At 38.7% G+C, this 22,441-nt stretch overlaps 1 protein-coding gene across 2 annotated transcripts in view; it reads right to left on the reverse strand.

The window, feature by feature from the left end:
- The window catches only part of LOC103527499 (macrophage mannose receptor 1), a 52,229-nt gene that overhangs the window by 23,100 nt on the left and 6,688 nt on the right, over window positions 1-22,441 (reverse strand). For both annotated transcript variants that reach the window (XM_008492693.2, XM_030446511.1), the window contains 7 exons: window positions 18,803-18,967; window positions 16,615-16,728; window positions 14,025-14,171; window positions 8,985-9,167; window positions 4,627-4,784; window positions 2,523-2,636; window positions 998-1,113 (listed from right to left, as the gene is read on the reverse strand). In XM_008492693.2, the coding sequence (XP_008490915.2) occupies window positions 998-1,113; window positions 2,523-2,636; window positions 4,627-4,784; window positions 8,985-9,167; window positions 14,025-14,171; window positions 16,615-16,728; window positions 18,803-18,967 (997 nt within the window). The remainder of the gene's footprint in view (window positions 1-997; window positions 1,114-2,522; window positions 2,637-4,626; window positions 4,785-8,984; window positions 9,168-14,024; window positions 14,172-16,614; window positions 16,729-18,802; window positions 18,968-22,441) is intronic.

Consider the following 22,441-nt stretch of genomic DNA (forward strand, 5'->3'; position numbering starts at 1 on the left):
CAGGTTAAATCCAGTGATAATAAAGGCAAGTTTAGGTCTGGGAAACAAACATATGTAGATGTAAAGCCTGTCATAATTCATTGTGGCTTTTAAACAAACATCTCTTCAGAAATCAAATAAATAAAAGAAGTCTGATCTTAACATATAGTCTGAAGACCACAATACTGCTAAATCCTCTCTATGACAGTTGCAGTTCTACTTACAACTAGAATGCTACCATCCATGACACTTAAGAGTTTTCTCATTATAACGTATCTATTTAGATTATATAGAAAGATATAAGAGGTAAAGCATTAAGTCAACTGCAAGTGAAATAGGCTTTGGTTCTTAAACTTTCATTTTTTTCCAAATTTCCACATTCAATAATGTGCACCAGTCACTCAGAAATTTAGCACACACTGAACCCTGGCTGAATGGTGATGGATCTTCAGGTTCATCATTTGGTTTTTTATTTAAATCCTTTTAAAGTAGCCCAACTCTGAGAAAACCAGGCAGGCCAAAACTGTACGTTCGTGCTCATTTAAACTACCTTTTGAAAGGAATTCAGAAGCATATCTCTACATTTAATAATCAAATTAGATTCTGCATCCCTTACTCAAAGAAAACCCATCAGCTTGTGTCTTCTCTGTGCTATGCTAAATGCAAAGTAAGTCCAGTGGTGGCAGCCTCATCAACTCCTATAATTTATTTCTCAGCCTCACTAGGTTGGTAGGCATTTCAAAGTGTTATTAAGAAAACAGAAAACATAATTCTATTTTTTCCTTGCTATAACCATATATATATATATATATATATACTGATTTCCTAGCCATCACTGATGTACTATAAACTCAATTCCTGGATTTTAATACACATGCAAAAACTGTGAGAAGTTCTGCATCTACACATAGCTATTGCCTGAACTCTTGTCCAGTTCAGAATTTTTATTTTGATATTCCAATGACACTGGATGTTAAAGCTTTATGTGATCCCCTCATGCAAATAGACTTTTACGTACCTGTCTCTAACAGTTGCCAAAAAGGCCTGATGCCTTACACAGGTTTGATTTGCTTGAGAATATGATACAAATGTATTTCCAATGAAGTAACAATAAAAACCATGTCTTTTCCAACCCTGTCAAAAGAGACATCAAGAGATTGCATATGTTGCAGCTTTTCTAAATTTGTTTAAAAAGAAGGCAAGGTAAGAGGAAATGCAAGGGGCAAGGCAAGGGAAGGCAAGACAAGGCAAAAAAACCCTGATGTATACCACTATCAAATGATCATTATAATCATTAGAAAAAGGAACAACTGAACTGAAAAAGCTGGACTGAAAACAGTGAGGAATACAGCTTTTAAAATTTTTCTTTTATAATACAATTTTTCACAAGCAATGAACTTTCAATCAGTGCATTCCACTTATGAAAGCATAAGGGGCTTTGCTGTGCACTTTCAGTGCTCGTTATAGGATTATAACTAGCACATAGATATTGTGCAGTCATGAAAATGGTCTTGAGAAGCAATTTTCAGCTTGGGTTCTCAGAAAGGGAATGACACCTCAAAAAAGTTTGTTTATTAGTAACCAACATTAGCACTGGTTTTTTGATATTTTATCATTCAAGTGTCATTAACTCAGGAATATGCTTAAAGAAGAAAGAGTTTGCTATGACAAACCACAACTGACACAAATTTTCTTCTGGTGGCTTTCAGTTTCTCAACTATGATAGACTTTTTTTTCTACAAGCATGCAGTTAGTCCTCTAGGTGAGGAGAACCATAACACCCATTAGCATTAAGGTCCCTTTTTCTTCTCCAACAATTGAATATTTGTAAGGTTCACAGGTACTCTTTTATGAATACTAGGAATAAACACCAAAGACATCCACTGCAGCTGTTTAAAGCAGACTTAGGAGAAAAGGAACTTTCTTCATGAGAAACAAAAACCAGTAAGATTCCCAAGGACATAGCAAATTGCAGTAAATTTTTTTTAATTACTGAGTGTTATGTTACCAAAGGATGGGCATTTCTAAATAAACAACAGATCTGCTGGCAGTTCAGAGGGAGTGCAATGGATTAATTTTGCTCAAGCACTCATAAATTCTTCAAAGTAGAGAGCAGTGCCAGAGACTACAACAAAGCCTTGAGGACAGTAAGTAGACAAGCACGCACTTCCTGCTATGAATAATTTTACAGAAAATTCTATCCAGAGCTGAAGGGCAACTGCTGATACAGGCAAATTCCTTAGGAAGGCTTGAATGCCAATCAAGGAAAAATTATCCTCTGCCGGGACTACAGGTTTGAGGTTGGATTAAGTTCTGGAAAAAGAGAGGGAGCATCAAGAGCCAAATGACAGTCAGAGCCTACAATTATTCGTATGTATGAAGTAATCCAACTGGCATAGAAATAAGAAGGCAAACTTGTTCTGATTATGGCAATGCAGAACTCAATTTTCATTTTTTTTTTTTATCTGTCACCTAGGTGGCATTTTCTCCATTTAATCATCCCTAGAAGCCTATTCAGATCAGACAACTTTTTCTTCACTTACTCTTTGGCAGCCCATGTCAACAGTTTCCTCTTCTGTGGGAGATTCTGGCATGGGTTTCCTTTTACAAATGTAGCCAATTTTCTTTTCACAAGAATGATCTGCCCAAAATCCATCCTGAACATAAGAACAGAAAACCACAGTCAATTGAGATTTAGCTTCAAAAAGGTGCTTTATGCTTTAAGTAATTTTTTTTTCTAGGTTTAAAAGAAGCAAACCCTACACCTAATAGCATTGCTGAATTCCAACATCACTTTTGCTGGCACTGATTGACCATTGACTTGCACTTTCTTACATTATTTACCATTCTGAAATGCAAGCCCTTGGAGCTGACACCAATATACTCCTGATTTAGTAGGCTACTGATTTAATAAGCATGCAGGAGGAAAGGGAGATACCATCTCTCCCCACAGAAATCCTGTTACAACAGAAAAAACCCAAACATATTACTAGACCCTTAGCTAATATTTATAGAAAACTTTGAAGATGTAAAAAGTTCATTGTCAAAGCTAGCATTAGCATTGCTATTCCTCATAGCACAGATTCTCAGAAGAAACAATGACATTCAATGGGAGCTATACTGACAGTAATAAACCCCACACCATGTTTCCATTTTGGTTCAAGAGACAAATTAAGGTATTGGGAGAGGAAGAGAAACCCCTGTGCAAGGCAATTTTTCACCTGGCTCCATTCTTGTAGAATGAAAATCATAGCAGTTGGTGGCAAATTTTTTCTTTGTTTTGTTTTTTTTTTTTTACCCTTTTTTCTTTCCTTGTTTTCCCACCCAGAAATGTAAAATAACCATCATGGTAATGTACATTCCCTTGTGCTACAATACGCCTTATGCCCTAGAACCTCAACAAACCCTGCTTCCAGCAAAAATTCTCCCAAATCTCAACACCACTGCCTACAACAATGAAGAACTGCAGGATGCTCAACTGGTGCTTGTGTTTCCTTTTATGCTGACTGCAAAGTAAGTCCATTGGTGGCTGCCTCATCAAACCCTATTTCTTTCTCAGTCTCACTAGGCTGGTAGGCATTTCAGATAACCACCTAAAAATCTGACCTCAGCTTAGAAGAAATCAGCACAACGTTCACAACATTTACACTTCTTCACCATGGGAAAACTTACTCTGAAATTTTGGCTGTCTAGTTACCTCATTGTGAGGTTCCATTCAGTGCAATTTTTGAATCCCTCTGCCTCAAATGACAATATGGCAAATACAATATTAGGGTATAGACCCACATTGACTGCAAATGTTGAGTTCCTGCCTAGGTAGAGCCAGCAAACTGCCTAAATAACTGATAAATTACATCAACCCTGAAGGCAGTGGTAAGTTCAATATGTTTAATTATCACAAAGTGGAAAACTATAATTTTGCAACATCACACAGACTGATTTTTATACCAGGTGTTATCTCACTTCCTGTAGTACTCCCTGGATCATTGCCATATTCCAAAAGGCAGCCATTTAATTCTACGTATACAGCCACTCAGTGAAGGCTTCCACTAATGCCATTGCTAATCACTTTTGTCACAGCTCTTACAAGCTTATGCAGATAGAAGTATGACATCTAATCCACTTTGACTTGAGATTTACAACTTTGCTTAGAAAAAGAAAGTAAAGGCCTCTATTTTCTCTATTTTCTTCCAAAGTTAGTGTTTCTCTCTTCTTTTTTAACACCATTAAAATTGGTAGCACATTTTAAGGTACCCATATTCTTTCAAATCAGAAAAAAAAAAATCCAAACATAACCAAAATGTCTTTTTAGCTTCCTAAAGAAAAACATTAATGTTCACATGCATCACAGTGTAACTAAAAACTGCTTCAGAAAAAGCCCATATGCACAAACTGAAATCCAGAAGTACAGGTTCGAGTGGCAGTTGTCTTCAAGGAAAGCCACCACTCGCCTGATTCTCAGGAAAAACAACAAAAATGGTTTTCTGGCAACCTTGAACAAGGATTCTTCCTCAAAAAAGTAACATCTATAAGACTCTAAAATGGACTGCTCCAAAAAGTATTACCCTGCTGTGCTCTTGCATAGAAAAAAGCCAAAATGATAAATGTAATTATAAGATAATTAAATCAATGACTACATGACTTTACCTTTCCCTTCATAACAACACAGTCCTCTTGCCTGTTGTTTGCATGAGTGGGTTCTCCACGAAGCCACTTGGTGTAGGTGACAGGTGTCCCATCACTCCATTCAAAATACATCTGAACCTTGAGGTCATTCAACCCAATCCACAGCTCATCAGCTGGCTCTAAAACATACAATTAAATAGATAAATAGCAGTCCTTTTATATGATGTGAAATCCTATAGTCATGGAAGAGAAAACAATTTATCCTCAGTAAGTTTAAAAGGCAGTCAGAGGAAATTAAGGCTCCTTGTTTCATAAAGAGAGCAGACCTTTCCTCATATAATCACTCCAGTCATCAGGAAAGGATATTCACTCTAGTGGTAATATATTAAACATGTTTAACTTTGTACAAAACAGACAAAATAGTATCTTGGTTGAATTATGTTGTAATGCAGCTAGGTTCATTCTTTTGTTGCAGCTCAGAACTCTTGTAACAAGAAATTAATAAATACCTAATTAAAATGCTACCTCCTCTTTCCTTCCTACCTTTCACATTGTGAAAGTGTCCTTTTCTAATTCTCAGGCACCCAGTGTTGCCTTTTAGAGCTGACAACCAAAGTACTTGCAAGTTTGCCTGTTACTGGTGTGCCTGTGATTTTTTTTATTTCACACCAAAATTAAATTCATGTGGTTGTTGTAATTTTTTCATTTTTCAGTTAATAGAGTTAGCTGCTGGGTTTTGGCTGGTAGGAAACCACAGGACTGATCAAGGATGTTGTTTTTCAGCAACTGTGTCTCAGAGGTTTGTTTCTCTGTGCTTAAAATCTTCCACTCTAAAACATTGCTACTGTAATGCTTCTATCTACTTTTGTTCTGAATAAACTATTTGAATAAGGAGGATTAAAAATTTTAATATTTATAATCAATCTGAACTCTGTCATCATCGAACTCCTCTCTAGAGCTGATTTTATAACTTTGTTTAGTGCAACTGTTCTGTTGGTTTCATTTTGGCTTTTTTATTTATTTAAATATTTATTTCTTATCCAGCATCCAGCCTATGCAAAAGGCAGCAGATGTTTCCTTTTGTCCACAGCGTTATGACTCAGATCATGCTGACCAAGTACACGCACAGTCCTTTCCTTAGACAGCAGTATTTCCAAGTGGAGTATCAACTATTTGGTTGCTAGAACATATTCTTTATGCATATTTTTCACAAATGACAGCTAGGTTACTTTTAGCACTTTTTCCCACTGTTTGTGACATTGCACTTCTACAGCCCATCTACAGGACTAGAGGTTTTTCCTGTTCACTTTGTTATCATAGTTCTTGCCTTTTTTTGTAGGTCTTCCTCTAACATCCTCAGAGATCATCAAGTCCAACCCTTGATCCACTCCTACTGCAGTTCCCAGCCCATGGCATTGAGTGCCACATCCAGTCTCTTTTTAAATATCTCCAGGGATGGAGAATCCACTACTTCCCTGGGCAGCCCATTCCAATGTCTGATCACCCTCTCCGTAAAGAAATTCTTTCTAATCTCCAACCTAAACCTCCCCTGGCACAACTTGAGACCCTGCCCTCTTGTCTTGCTGAGAGTTGCCTGGGAAAAGAGCCCAACCCCCCCCGGCTCCAACCTCCTTTCAGGGAGTTGTAGAGAGTGATGAGGTCTCCCCTGAGCCTCCTCTTCTCCAGCCTGAACATCCCCAGCTCCCTCAGCCTCTCCTCATAGGATCTGTGCTGGATCCCTTCACAGCCTCCTTGCTCTTCTCTGGACCTGCTCCAGCACCTCAATCTTCTTCCTGAGCTGAGGGGCCCAGAACTGGACACAGGACTCAAGCTGTGGCCTCACCAGAGCTGAGCACAGGGGCAGAATCCCTTCCCTGGACCTGCTGGCCACACTGTTCCTGATCCAGCCCAGGATGCCATTGGCCTTCTTGGCCACCTGGGCACACTGCTGGCTCATGTTCAGCTTTCTGGCAATTCAGACTCCCAGGCCCCTTTCTGCCACTCTGTGCCCAGCCTGGAGCTCCCCATGGGGTTGTTGTGGTCAAAGTGCAGGACCCGGCACTTGGAATGTTGAACCTTGAGGTGACATCCCAGGGAATGCTGTCCTCAAACAAGCACTGGGACCAAAACTTCATTTGGTGGCCTCACCAAATGGTGGCTTCACTTTCATGGGTGCTGGAAATGCATCATACTATCCTTACTATGTCTCCTCCAACAAGAAGGGTTCAGATTTTTTTTCCCAGTCACTTGCAAATAAGCTGTTTCACACTCTCTCAGACACACACTGGGTAGCATTTGTTCCATGTCACATGCTGGACTTCTGTATAAACATCCATGCACTTCTTTATTCTTCTTCATGTTCCTCTCTAAAGTTCTCCTTTGTGAGTGATGCCAACAGAAGCTCAGCTGCTATGACAATATTCATCTCATTGTACCCCTTCTTCCTTTGTTTTATCATGGGACTGTGACTTGTTTGGCACAAAGATAAACTTTTGTTCTTTCTGTTCCACACTTACTGCATCTGAGTAGTGACGCAGACAAGATTTTCTAGGCACTGGAATACATGATGTTCTCATCTTGGTGGACAAGTGTAACCTGATACTGGTATTAAAATGCTTTCAAAGGCTTCTTTAGTTAGTCCTGTTTTACTCCCCTGAAAAGAATGCTTTCAAAACAATCTTTTGCCATGAATGTGGCATATGCGGGAAGCCTGGTTTCCTTCAGGACTATTTTGCCTTTCAGAAACATCCACTTTTACAAAAACAGTGCAGCACAGTCAGCTCAGGAAAGGCCTTGAGAGAAGGCATTAAACCATTAAACAATCTCTTTCCAAAGAGTAGGTGAAAACAAAATTGGTTTCCTTTAGAGCCTTAATTCTTTCAGATGTTTTAATGTCTCAATCAAGAGGTTCCACCTTTACTAAGAATATCATTTGAAAGAGTAAAAGTTGCATGTTGTTCATGAAGGAACAAGAAATCATTCTTTCAGGAATGTGAGGACAAGTTGCAGTGGAGTTGGCTAGGATACAAAACTAAAGCACAACAGCTATTTTATGATTGCCACGGAAAGACTGATGTTACACTGCAGCTGAAAGCAGCTTAGTGCACCCTCAATGAAGGACAAGAAGAGAAGAACTTAAGAGTGTTGGTTGATGAGAAGCTCAGTATGAAGCAGCAATCATAGCACCTTTCCAGTGCCTGACTACTCTTTCAGTAAAGAAATTCTTCCCAATATCTAGTCTAAATCTCCCTTGGTGCAACTTCAGGCCCCTTTCTCTAGTCCTATGGTTATTCACTTGGGAAAAGCCAACCATATCCTGGACTGCATTAAAAGAAGCAGGACCAACAGGCAGAGGAAAGTGATTTTCTCCCTCTATTCAACTCTTGGTTCACTTCACCTGGAGTACTGTTCAGTTCTGGAGCCCCCAACACAGGAAGGACATGGGGAATCCAGAGGAGGGCCACAAAGATGATCGGGGGGATGGAGCACCTCTCCTAAGAAGACAGGCTGAGAAAGCTGGGGTTGTTCAGCCTGTAGAAGAGAAGGCTCTTGGATAGACCTTATAGCAGTCTTCCAGTACTTGAAGGGGACCTACAGGAAAAACCGGGGAGGGACTTTTTATAATGACTTATAGTGATAGGACAAGGGGGAATGGGTTGAAACAAGAGATGGTGGATTTAGATTAGACACCAGGAAGAAATTCGTTGCTGTGAGGATGGAGAGACACGAGTGCCCAGTGAAGTTGTGGATGCACCCTCCCTGGAAGTGTTCAAGGCCAGGCTGGATGGGGCTTTGAGCAGCCTGGTCTAGTGGGAGGTATCCAAGCCTGTGCAGAGGGGTTGGAACTGGGTGATCTTTAGGGACCCTTCCACACCAAGCCATTCTGTGATTTTATGATAAACTAACATTTATCTGGCACTATAAGCACACATGGATTCAGTTCCTGAAAAGAAACATACATAGAAGTGAACATGTGACTGCCATCAAAAAGCAGTAACTGATCCTACATGCAAACTCATGGTTGCATCTCCTCTAATGAACACACAGTATCTGTAGCCTAACTTGCCTTGCAAAGACTGTGCTCAGAAACCAAGTACATAAATACTGTATTTAATTTGAGGCATATCTGAATCCATACACTGGACAGCTTCCTTTTTCCGAAGAAACACAAGCAACATGACTTGAAAAATGGTATTGGTATTGAAATACTTGAAAAGTACTTGAAAATATGGTATTTTTTAAATCTAACTCCTCTGTACCCTGTGATCAGGACAATGTTTTATTTTTTTAAAAGAGGCTTCTTCTTTTATTAATAGGTAAGACATATTCAAAACTTTCTTCATATAAACATATATATGTTATTGTAAAAAAATACTCACGGTACCCAAGCTGAGAAAGAACAAAGCTGTACTCTTCAACATTATGGATGCTTGCCAGATCCCCATCCTCTTTCCTACAAGATGTTAAGGCATCTTTCCATATTTTGGGGTCCCTGTGAATTATGTAACAGTGACCAGCATATGACATCCATTGAGCGGGACATCTAATAGGTACATTAGTCTCTGAAAAGAAGATTACCATGAAGAGTTACAGAATTCTATTCTTAACTAAAGATCAAAAATCACATAAGGAGATATTTAACAAACAAATTAAATATATAATTTCTTCACAAACAAGCTGAAAAACATGTGCAGGAATAATAATCTGCATGCATAATTAAAAGCTGAAATTTCTAGATTCTTTTTTTAAATAACAGTACTGTTGTGAATAAGTTCTTGCATCTTATGAGAAGACAGAATTAAAAATCACCATGAAACACAGTTTTGATTTTTATATGCATACATATATACTAAAAGGAAAGGTCTGCAGAGCTGTGATTTATCATTTTTTTACACCTATGTCAGTATGTCTCTTCTTCCTCCATACTGCATAGCTATATGTTAAGAACCTGGGCATACAAAACATATTCATGAAGTTAATTTTTTTCTCCAGACCCTAGACATTCTGTGGATTTGCCCCATTTCCTAGACTAGCAAATTAAAAATAACTGGTTCTACAGAGTGACAATAGAACCCAGATAAGAATGGAGCTTTTAGGAATCGTTTCTTTTAAAGCTTCATTGAGAAAATTATGCTGTCAAAGGAATTTGTGCTTAAAACTTGCTTTTAAAAGTTCAACAGAACAGTACCAGAATACTGACATCAATCACATTGCTGTTCAGCAAACAACTCAGCCTTGTCAGGAGTGCCACCCAAACTTACAATAAACAAAACACTGCCACTGTAAAAACAAATTATAATTCTTGCAGCACTTTATAATCAACAGATGGGTTTAGCAAATACCCATATACTGAGCAGGACAAGGACAGCAGGTTTGCAGAAATTCTCTTGGCAAAGCAACTTGTTTACATGAGGGAAGGAGAAGTAAGTAGTGCGTTTGTGTATTACTGGGGGGTATATTCTGTGGAAATACTTAAGTAGGCATCCAAAGGCAAGGCCAGTCAGGCTCAGGTTGCAAGCATACACTCTGTTTCAACTGGAATATGCTGATGACTACTGTCACAACACAGATTTCTTGCACAGCTATAAACATGGTCTGCTGTTTGCAGACATGCCTCAAAAAAGTGCTAGCATATTCTCACAGAGTTTAAGTAAAACTGAATTTTGTCACCACAGAGCAAGGCTCGATACTGCCACAGGAGATGAAGAACTGGAATGGAGAGTGGGGGAAGCCCAGAAAAACACACTGAATGTATATGGTCGTGTTGGGAGAAACAAATGGCAAATGCTATTGGAGAGATTAATCTGATGCTTCAGATGGCTTCCTAATTTGACCTATGCCTGGTCTCAGCTCTGAGCTCGTGAATCTTAAAGTGCCTTGCTATAACAGTCAGAGAACTGCTTTGAAATTGTTTGCAAACTTGTCTAACACAGAAGGACTTGTGGGTGATGTTAAGGCTGCAAGCCATCTTGGGCACAGTGAAACCACACATGTACAGGACAACCAGGTGATCAGGTCAAGTCATCATGGGCTCATGAGAAACCCGTCCTGCTTGACAAAACTGATTTCCTTCTATTGACAAAAAAGACAACAGAATGCTTTGGATCCATTCTGGTATCAGAAGCAGTGTGGCCAGCAGGAGAAGGGAGGTGATCAGATCATCCCCCTTCACTTGGCACTGGTGAGGCCACACCTCAAATACTGTGTTCAGTTCTGGGCACCTCACTACAGCAAAGACATCAAGGTGCTGGAGCACATCCAATGAAGGGCAACAAATTGGTGAGGGTCTAGAGAACAATTCTTACAAGGAGCTACTGTGGGAACTAAGGAAGTTTAGCCTGGAGAAAATGAGGCTGAGAGGAGACCTTCTTGCTCTCTACAGCTACCTGAAAGGAGGTTGTAGTGTGATGGGTGTTGGTTGGTCTCTTCTCCCAAGGAGTAAGAGATAGGACAACAGGAAATGGCCCCAAGTTCTGCCAGGGGAGGTTTAGATTGGATGTTGGAAAAATTTGTTCACCTTAGGAAAAATTTCTTCACCAAAAGGTTTTCATGCTTTGAAACAGGCTGCCCAAGGAAGTGGTGGAGTCACCATCCCTGGAAAGATTTAAAAGACATGTAAATGTGGCACTCAGGGACATATCTTAGTGGTGGACTTGGCAGTATTAGGTTAACAGTTGGACTTGATGATCTTTTCCAACCTACGTGGTTATACAAAGCTATGATTCTAAAACCAGTAACACCAAGGACTTTGTTGCAGGCTGCAAAACAATACAAAAAAAAGTTGACTGCCTGGTTTCTTGGTGCAAGTTCTATTGCATGACATAGCTGGGGATTTCTCAGTAAGATAAAGTCTTGAGTTCTTAATTTCCAGTACTCAGCAAAATAAACTCTGAGCTTCCCTATTCTCCTCTTAAAGAAAATACATGACAACACAAGGCCATACAATCTACTTTTCATCTGAATAGAAACACATAGTACAGCATGAATTTCATTTCAATGAAGCACAAAAAGCAAGGAAAATCACATCAATGTATAAAAAACATTATCCAAACATTAAGCTTATGAATTTATGGTAGTAAACATCAAGATACAGAAACAAAATTAGTAAGCATAGAATAGTCATTCCTCACAGAACACAATTGCTTTTGTCAGCTATAAACTTGGCTTCCTGGAATCTGAAGATCTTATGGTGATTGACTCAAGTCTCTAAAAGGCTGAAAGCACTACCTGAAGTTTGTTGCATGACTCAGCCATCCAGACTGGTCCCACACAGTCCCATTCTCTGTGGTCTGTCAACAGGGACCTCACAAAGCAGTCACAACAGTGTGGCACTAATATTATTTAATCTAATGTTTTATGCAACATTTGTAAACTTAATACTGAAATATCACTGCACTTTGTTGGATTGGAATGAAATCTATTTTGGCAATCACTTGGTGGAGGTAGACAGGCATCAAGCCTTTTCTTAGAAAGTTAAATTAAAAAATAAACAAGTTTTGGAGGTGAAATTAAGAGGTGCCTATCAATTCACTTTGCTGTAATACAGGGCAAATGCTTTCAAGACCTAAGATTCTACATCAGGTAGATGCATGCAGTAATATGGCCCCCTGCTGGAAAAAGCAGCTCTGCTAGGAAAAAAGGAAAAAATATAACCAAAAAAACACTGTACAGTTGGCTTCATAAAAATCTTAATCTGCAACAAAAATAAAAGGTCTGAATAGATTTTTCTCCACTTTGTTTTGGATAGAAACACAATGATATTCTGTTGTATGGTATCGTTTTTTGCATTCTGCCTCAATAGACTTAACTGTAACTTCTAGGGTTAAAATTTCAAAGGATTGTCTTTGTTTAGTAGTAAGTGCACAATTAAGGGAATGTATGAATTTGCAGTTAATTTATTTCTTGACTCAGGAGACCTAGTCAGGAAAACATCATCTGCCATGAGTTTTCCTTAACATCATTAAAAGCTGAGGGCATTTAACACCTTGCATGATCGCATGCTTATTCCTTTTATGACTTCCGCTCACAGGGACATTTTGGAAAATATTTTATGAAGTGAAACACAGCCAGATTATGGTTAGTCTGTCACCATGTTACTCAGCAATTTACTTTACATTTGAAATTTTTGTCATTTCTCTTCTTTCTCCAAATTACTGGTAAGCAGGAGTAGATCAGAATCAAAAGCTTAATGCATAAGAGATGAAATAAACTGAAATAAAATCTGAATGACACAGCAGGCAGTATTTATAGGCATCAGTGTTTAAGAACTGATGTATGAACCCTGAAAAGCTGAGTGGTAGCCAATTGAAAAATGTTGACAAATTATATAATGTATCTGTTTATCAGCTGTGTACAAATACTAACAAAACTTTACATCTTAATTTGGAAAAGAATTAAAATATGCAGCTCAGCTGCATGTTTTCTCAGCTAAGGAAACAAATTTACTTGATTTTAACACTGAAGTATTAATTGAAGTATTAAATATGGATTTCAATAATTAATGAGACATTGACTCATTCTTGCTCCTTTCCTTTCCTTTCCTTTCCTTTCCTTTCCTTTCCTTTCCTTTCCTTTCCTTTCCTTTCCTTTCCTTTCCTTTCCTTTCCTTTCCTTTCCTTTCCTTTCCTTTCCTTTCCTTTCCTTTCCTTTCCTTTCCTTTCCTTTCCTTTCCTTCCCTTCCCTTCCCTTCCCTTTCCTTCCCTTTCCTTCCCTTCCCTTTCCTTCCCTTTCCAGAAAAAAACCAAAACAAATTATGCAGAAACTGCTGTCATAAACGGTTTTGACTGGGCTGGTCACCAACTGTCCAAAGAAGGAAAAAAAATTTAAAACATGTTTTTTAAGACAAATATCAAACACTGAGTTTACAAAACACCAGGTTCCCAGCAATGCATATTAAGAAATGGCCTGGAAATTCCATAATGGTTTAGCTTTCTTCTTTTACAACCTGTACAAAATAATGTCAATGGATTTAGGAGATACCTGTATGTCCTGGAAAGAGAAAGAAATTTGGAAGGAACAAGAAGGAGTGATGAAAAAAAGGAGTAAGTTACAAGGCTTTCATAGTACACAGAGAGATAATAATGAAATGGGTCTAACTAATAAGAACTCTGATAAATACATCGTTTTTTAAAAATATTAAATTGTTTCTCTTTTTATTTTATGAACAAAATCTGACAGTTGTGCTTGGAAGTTTCTTATACTGAAGAAAGATTGCTATCCAGGAAGAAGGGAGGCCAAAACAAAAATGCAGTGTACACTGTTCACTGTTACAGGGAATCTTGGTCAAGCCTTGGTGCAAAGACTTTTGATTGGTTTTAACATGTGCAATAAAAAAACCCTATTAGAATTCTAGAAAAAAAACCAAAACAAAAAAAACTCCAGTAATTAATAATTTATAGGGGGATTATTACCAAACCTACCTGTTGGAATAATGAAAGATTCTAAAGTAGCATTTCCTCTTTTACAAATATAGCCAAGTTTCTGATTGCATTCCCGATTCTCCCACTTAGCACCTTTGGCAGGATTTAATGCTGCACAGATTTTTCCAGGTTCTGGAGAAGGATGTCCTTAAAAAAAAAAAAATAAATAAAATAAAATAAAAAAAAAAATACAACACACCAAAACAAAACCTCAACAATAACTAAATGTAAGCACATCATGGCTATCATCCCAATTGCTCTCACATTCTAATGTTTTCTGTGCTTAAATTATAAGATATACTAACATCCAAACAATTGTGGTTTTCCACAGTTCTTTGGACTGAACAGGGCAGTTCATTGCCATAAGAGATGTTTTTTCACAGCAACTACAAGTTTAGCTATTTGTTCAGTTTATAATTTAACACCCTCTTCACAGGTTCAAAGTCATGACTGAAGGTGTTACAGTGCACCTATTTTGTTCAGATTTTTTTCCTTTCTAAAGGAAGAATGTCTAAACATCAGAGCACAGTCTTCAGGTGAAAAAAATAACTGTTCAGTAAGCTACCCAAATTTTGTCCTTAGCAGAACAGTAAAGGCATGAAAATAATATGTAATTGTTTCAGTAATGGGAACTTCTTGTCCACTTGTCTAAACAATACGACAATAGCAGGATATCTGGATATTTTCAGTTGAAGCTTAGCATTAGCATTAATATGAACATCTAGAAGAAAAGTAGAACCTGTAGAAGCTGTAGAACAGAACACATTTCTGCAATAAACCAGATTAACTTTTCAGGATCTGGTCATGGATTTTTATGGATTTTCTGGTAACTCAACATTAATTTTCTTTTATTTCTGAACACGTCACTATACTACATAACAATCAAGTGTCAGCACTGCTCAACAATAAACACAGCAAAACTATGTGTGCAGAATTGTTTAGTGTGCAGGACTGGTCACTGAAATTTTTCTTTTATAATTTCATTACTATTACAGTTACTCTTGTATTTGCAGTCATGTCATATCTTCCTCCCATGGGAGAAAAAGATATGTGTACTTCAAAACCACAAATTTAAATTGGTTTAATGTACAAAAAAAAAGTTCAGCTGAGTTCAGCTGCTGGCAGTTAACTCTCCCAAATGCCCAACAGGGTAATTTTAGTTTAAATGTTGATAAATTAGTTTTCTGTTGTTTAGGTAGGGTTAGTGACATGAAAGAATATGAAGCTTCCACAAATTCTTTTAAAATATACAAGTGAAATAAGAGCCAGCTCATGAACAACTAGGACAATGAGAATGAAACAGAGGTAGGAGGACCAAAGTAAAGTCAGGAAGGAGATAGCACACTTACAAAATAGATTATATGGACTTAAGAGTATTACCTTTGAATGAAATTAAAAAAACATAAGGATTTAAAGATAAAGAGAGCCCAGTTTGATTTTTCCAAAACCCATCTAACTCTTCAAGAGACAACTGAAAGTTGTCTGCAGTTTTAACAACCATGAACGGCTTCCCTTGCCACATTGGCTCCACCTCACAATCAGTTTTCCTCTACTCTTCATTACTTGCAGATCCTTATCAGTGCACTTGGATGACAGACCTATAAATAATTTCACAGCAACTTGGAGTTTGGCCCATTTGTTTGCCTTGTGTTTTCACTCCATTAGACAGCTATTAATAAAGCAGTTCACTTCAGTCTTCAAAGCTTACCTACTCATAAAGTTTTTCCACATAAAATCTGGTTTTGGCACTATCTACACAAGGAAACCACTGAATGGTATGATGGGGCATACATTTATAAAATTAAGATTAAATACATAAAACGTGCTCTATGAAGATAAAGAAGGTACGTTTAATTTAAGATAAATTTACACTGCTCTGGTAATTTCAGACATCTACTTTACATTAGTCTCCAAAGGTTTCCTGAAGCCTTTGACTTATCCATTGCAAAGAAGCATGGGTCCTGTGATACCATAACACAGGCAATGTGAGTAGGAAACTGGAAGAACACCTCTTCTTCACCAGGTATACAGATGGCATAGGAGGACAGATTTTTAGTAATGGCACCTGAGTTCAACATTACAAGTACAGCTGTGAAGCAGCTAAGTCTGCTTTAAAGTAGACTAACCTAACATGTTCCTTTGATATGTGCTACTGCCACAGGTAGGCTAATCCCAAACAAAAGTGAAAATCCAACCTTTAAGCAAAAAAAAAAAACAAAAACCAACAAAACAAAACTACACCAAACATACACTGACCAGTTGAATCTCACAAATGAAGATATCTATAGCATCAGACTTATTCTGTATTATATAGAAATAAAGTAAAGAAGATATACAAATTAATTGTAAGTAGACTATTTTTTAAAGTTTCCTCTGGATTTTGGAGCTACAGTTTCCATTGTGAAAAATAAACTAAGCCCGGTGTGTATCCATAGCTTGAATTACTCACAGTCTTTACAGCCACACCTGGAATCCTCCAACATTAAAACAAGATAAATAATTGCATGAGAATAGAGAACTAGAGAAGAAATATGTTACAAAATGATAAATTTTTGCCTTTTAAACCAAGTCGCAACAAATTTAACCTTACCTGGAACCCAATTTAAGTATCGAAAAGGAGCACCACCAACCCATTGCCATCCACTGTTGAAATTCAAACTGTTGAGGCCAAACCAGAGAGCAGAACTCAGTCTTCCAGTCAAACCTAGGTAACAGAGACAAAGTTCTGGAACTGCACAGCAAGAGGAAACACCTTCATCTGAGAGATGAATTCTAGCTAAAATTGTCTGCTTCTTCTTTTTCCTATTACAAGTTTGAACAACTTTCAACCTTTTAGTGAAGGTGGCTACACTAAATCTGCAGTATGTCCTCTACATGAGGATGCTTAGTGTGTTAGTTTTAGCGTTTTCACATTTTTAGGTGTATAGAATTTTATTATAATAGAAAACAAAATTACACCTCTGAATGATGTTTGTAAACCAGTTATAATAAATATGAAGCAAATATTTTTTTCAAGAACTATAGGATATTAAATTTATAAGGTTGCACAAAAGGTCACATAACCAAAAATCTGTTTTAGAAAATGAAAAGTTAATGCTTCCTTATTGTGTATAGTCTCTTCCAATAAAATTAACAAATGTGAGTTTCAAATTTACAAATTACTATAAAGTAAAGAAAAAGAAACCTGTTTGCATTTTATTAAACTACATTAAAATGCCACAAATCCAAACATCATCTTTTTAACAGCACATCTTTCAGTACATTTTTCAGATCCATTTGATTTCACCTCTGTAGTCAGTGGTAAGTCAGGCTTCTAAAATGAGTTCCAAATTAATCCTCCAGTTCTGAAAAGAACCTAGAAATGCTTAAGTATGGTGCTGCTGAATCCTGTAGCATTATTTACAGTCTTTATTAAACTGTTCTCTATCTCTGCCTTTCATATAAGACTTAGAAGTCCAGCCAGATGACTGCTGATTTTTTTTATTTAAACACATTTTCTGCATAGCCCACAGAAAATCACTGGCAATGTACATTATTTATTTCTGCTTGTCCAGTTATCATCATGCCAGCACGCATTTTGTGCTATGCATTTTATTTTTCTTTGATGCCAAGATTATGGGCAGCATTTGAAGCATGGCAAGGTTAAAAGGAGGGGTAGTTAAGCACTGGAAAGGACTGGAATGTCATACCAGAGCCTGATTTGGCACCAACATATGAATGTGTTCCAGCACTTCTTCTACACAAACAAGTTGTTATTAAGAGAATCAAGAACTGATCATGACAGAAAATCCTGGTTTTGCCAGGAGAGCTGTAGAATGAAAAACTGATTTTCATGTATATTTGGCAGGAATATCTTACCAGTTTGCAATTAAAACACAATGCTAGTAACTCACTTCTAGATGTCAGTGCCAAATTGTTCCCTTAAGCATTAATTTTAACAATAGTTTCATCACACTCATTAAACCATGTCCCATATCATGACCAAAATCTTAAATTGAAAATGAAAGTTTTTGAGTAAATGTAAATTGAAAACAAAAGGCTGTTCATAGTATTAAAAATAAAAATATCCTCTACATTGGGGAAATATGGATTTGGTGGATAGACTAATAGATGGATATGGAACTGGCTGGATGGCCATATCCAAAAAGTTAACTGCCAATGATTCAATATCTAGATAGAAACCAGTTACAAGTGGTGTTCCTCCAGGGTTTGTATTGGGATGGACACTACTAAATGTCTCCATCAATAACATAGGCAGTGGGACTGAGTGCACCTTCAGCAAGTTTGCAGATGACACCAAGCTGAGGTGTGTGGTTTATAGACTGGAGGGAAGGGATGCCATCCAGATGGACCTTGACAGACTTCAGGAGTGGGCCCATGTGAACCTCATGAAGGCCAAGTGCAAGGTCCTCCACCTGGGTTAGGGCTGGGGGATCAATAGATTGAGAGCAATCGGGTGGAGAAAGACTTGGGGAAACCAGTGGTTGAAAAATTGGGTATGAGCCAGCAATGTGTGCCTGCAGCCCAGAAAGCCAATCATATTCTGGGTTGGATCAAAATAAGTGTTGCCAGCAGGTCAAGGGAAGTGATTCTTGTCTTGCAGTCCACCCTCTGGAGTACTGTCAATTTTCCGGCTAAATCATTCAAGCTAAAAATTTAAATCTACTAATTACCAGAACTGAACAAATAATAATTTTCAAGGTGGAACATGCTATATAAGTGTCATTGATATAATAATGCACTTTTTTTAAAAAAAGTGATGGATAATATTATCTTACCTGTCAGGTATGTTTGTTCATGCAACTCTGTGATGCTTAACAACTCTGCCTTCTGTTGTTGACAGCTCTTTCTTGCCTGATGCCATTTCAGAGCTGCCTCAGAATTTATCTGGTACTGGACATTTGTTAAAGGATCAGTGTTCCACAACACATCAACACTATTAACTGTAAGGAGAAAAAGAAATGCTGTAACTTACATGAAGACAGAACCAGAAAAAATATAGAATAGATCACTTAGCAAAAATACACAAACCTAATCACTGTAACAGAAGGCTGGTTTGAAAGGATTAATGAGGCTAATTAATGTGTTGGCAAATCCAGGGCAGAGCTAAACCATGACAGCAGTGTTGGACAGTATATAGGTAATAAAACAGTGTCACCATTTCCTCAAACACAGCAAACCTGCTGTTTAAGACAGAAGATGAGTGGCTAAAGTCACAATAAAATATTAGATTTCTCACTGAGGAGAAAAGGACTGAAAACTCCCAGACTCATGCTAAGGCGTCCATCAAGCTGATCATTTTTCTTAAGTAAGAAACCCTTTTATTATTTCAAATTTTGGGTACTTTGTAAAGTAGCTATGGATTTTTTTAATCAAACAGAGGTTAACAAGACCCATGCATGGAACACAAAATGTACATTATTAGCATCCATCTCACCTCCTCCTGAAATTCTTGGTTTTACAATAAAGATATTGTGTGTAATATTATGTGTACTTACACTGTAGCATACAAAGATATTATGCTGCCAATAGTGAAAAAGTCTAAAGTATAGTAAACTGCCTTCACATTCTTATCTTCAGTTAGACATCTTTTCCTAAAACATTCCTCCTTCTTTTAATTGTTTTCCTACATAAATTTGTGAGTTTCAAAGTCAGATTATGAGTTCCCAATAAATCAGAAGAAACAACACAAATCACTCTGTACAACTTATTTGACCAATTCACCAGGGATTTTGAACCAGACTACACATCACAATGAAAAACCCTTCAAAACACCTTGAAACAGCAGCATGGCAAAAAGCCTGTAATAAGAATAAATTCAATATTTGTGAATGAATACAATGATGTAGATTTGTCTAACACTAATATACCAGGATAAGACTACTTATGTAGTGGCTCATTCTATGCACATGTGATTTCCTTTCTAAGTCTGCTTCAAGTTTATAAGGCTTTCTAGAGGCTCATCACTTACAAGGCTTTCTAAACTCATAAAAGAAAATCTAGATCTTTCATCTATATATCAATATATATATATATATCAATATAAAAAATATATATATCAATAGCAAAAGAAGAGGCAAGGAAAACATTCATTCTGTACTGGACATGGGTGGGAATATAGTTATCAAAGATGAGGAAAAGGCTGAGGTATTTAACACCTTCTTTACCTCAGTTTTCAACAGAAAGACAGGTTATCCTGTTGACAGCAGGCTTCTGGAGCCTATAGAAGGTGATAAAAATCTAAACAGCCCCCCTGTAATATTGAAGGACACAGTCAGTGACCTCTTGAGCTGCTTGGACCCCCACAAGTCTATGGGACCGGATGGGATCCACCCAAGAGTGATGAGGGAGCTGGCAGAAGAGCTCGCCAAGCCTCTCTCTATCATCTACCAACAGTCCTGGATCACTGGGGACATCCCAGACGATTGGAAGTTGGCGAATGTCACGCCAATCCACAAAAAGGGCCGGAAGGAGGACCTGGGAAACTACAGGCCCGTCAGCCTGACCTCAGTGCCTGGCAGGGTCATGGAGCAGATCATCCTCAGTGCAATCACACAGCACCTGCAGGATGGGCAAGGGATCAGACCCAGCCAGCACGGGTTTAGGAAGGGCAGGTCCTGCCTGACCAACCTGATCTCCTTTTATGATCAGGTGACCCGTTTGGTGGATGAGGGGAAGGCGGTGGATGTGGTCTACCTGGATTTCAGCAAAGCCTTTGACACCGTCCCCCATAGCATTCTCCTGAAAAAGCTGTCAGCCCACAGCTTGGACAGGAGCACCCTGTGCTGGGTTAGGAACTGGCTGGAGGGCCGGGCCCAGAGAGTGGTGGTGAACGGGGCTGCATCCAGTTGGCGGCCGGTCGCTAGTGGTGTCCCCCAGGGATCAGTATTGGGCCCAGTTCTGTTCAGTATCTTTATCGACGACCTAGACGAAGGGATTGAGTCCATCATCAGCAAATTCGCAGATGACACCAAGCTGGGAGGAAGTGTGGACCAACTCGAAGGCAGGAGGGCTCTGCAGAGGGACCTGGACAGACTAGAGAGCTGGGCCGATTCCAACGGGATGAGGTTCAACAAGGCCAAGTGCCGGGTCCTGCACTTTGGTCACAACAACCCCATGCAGCGCTACAGGCTGGGCACAGAGTGGCTGGAGAGCAGCCAGGCAGAAAGGGACCTGGGAGTCTGCATCAACAAGAAACTGAACATGAGCCAGCAGTGTGCCCAGGTGGCCAAGAAGGCCAATGGCATCCTGGCCTGTATCAAAAACAGCGTCACCAGCAGGTCCAGGGAGGTGATTCTTCCCCTGTACTCAGCGCTGGTTAGGCCACACCTCGAGTACTGTGTCCAGTTCTGGGCCCCTCAGTTTAAGAAGGATGTAGAGGTCCTGGAACAGGTCCAAAGGAGGGCAACCAGGCTGGTGAAGGGACTCGAGCACAGGCCCTATGAGGAGAGGCTGAGAGAGCTGGGGCTGTTCAGCCTGAAGAAGAGGAGGCTCAGGGGAGACCTCATTGCTGTCTACAACTACCTGAAAGGAGGCTGTAGCGAGGTGGGAACTGGACTCTTTTCACAGACGACCTTCAACAAGACAAGAGGACACAGTCTTAAGTTGTGCCAGGGGAGGTTTAGGTTAGATATTAGAAAGAATTTCTTCACGGAGAGGGTGATTAGGCTATGGAATGGACTGCCCAGAGAGGTGGTAGATTCTCCGTCCCTGGAGACATTTAAAAAAAGACTGGATGTGGCACTCAGTGCCATGGTCTAGCAACTGCTCCGGTGGGTCAAGGGTTGGACTAGATGATCTCTGAGGTCCCTTCCAACCCGGCTAATTCTATGATTCTATGATTCTACCAAAGAAGGGGCATTAATGGACTTTTGCCCACTTGAATACAGCTCTGGGCACACCCCATGACAGTCTCTTGATGGTCTTACACTGTGCAAGCTTTTTCCTTCCCCAATACTTACTTATACAGTGCAGTGCAACAGACACTACTATTTCCTATGCTACTAAAACTTGTCCAATGCTGCAACACTTCTCAGTTTCTTTCTGTGAGATTTAGTTTCTACTGTCATTGTATCAGAATCTTTTTTCTAAAGCAGCAAAAAAAGTCATACAGTTATATTATCTCCACTGGTCAAATTTCTACACCTCTATTGAGTATAATAATTGTTTTAAGTATAGTCTTATACCCTTTTCATTTTGGAGAACATCTGGTTTTACAATAAAAAGAAAAGTGACTGGTTCAATCACAAAAATTTCACTCTATGTCCAGGCCCCAGTATGAATAGCTGTAATAGTCTGCAATCAGATATTTTCAGCACTTTTGCTCCCCTAGGCAGTTTAGGAAAAAATAAACACTTAAATCTCACTAAATCAACATATAGAGACTTAAAACATTCTATGTTTAAAGATTCTGTTGT

This window comes from Calypte anna, chromosome 2 (genome assembly GCF_003957555.1).
Source record: "Calypte anna isolate BGI_N300 chromosome 2, bCalAnn1_v1.p, whole genome shotgun sequence".
Taxonomy (NCBI): Eukaryota; Metazoa; Chordata; class Aves; order Apodiformes; family Trochilidae; genus Calypte; species Calypte anna.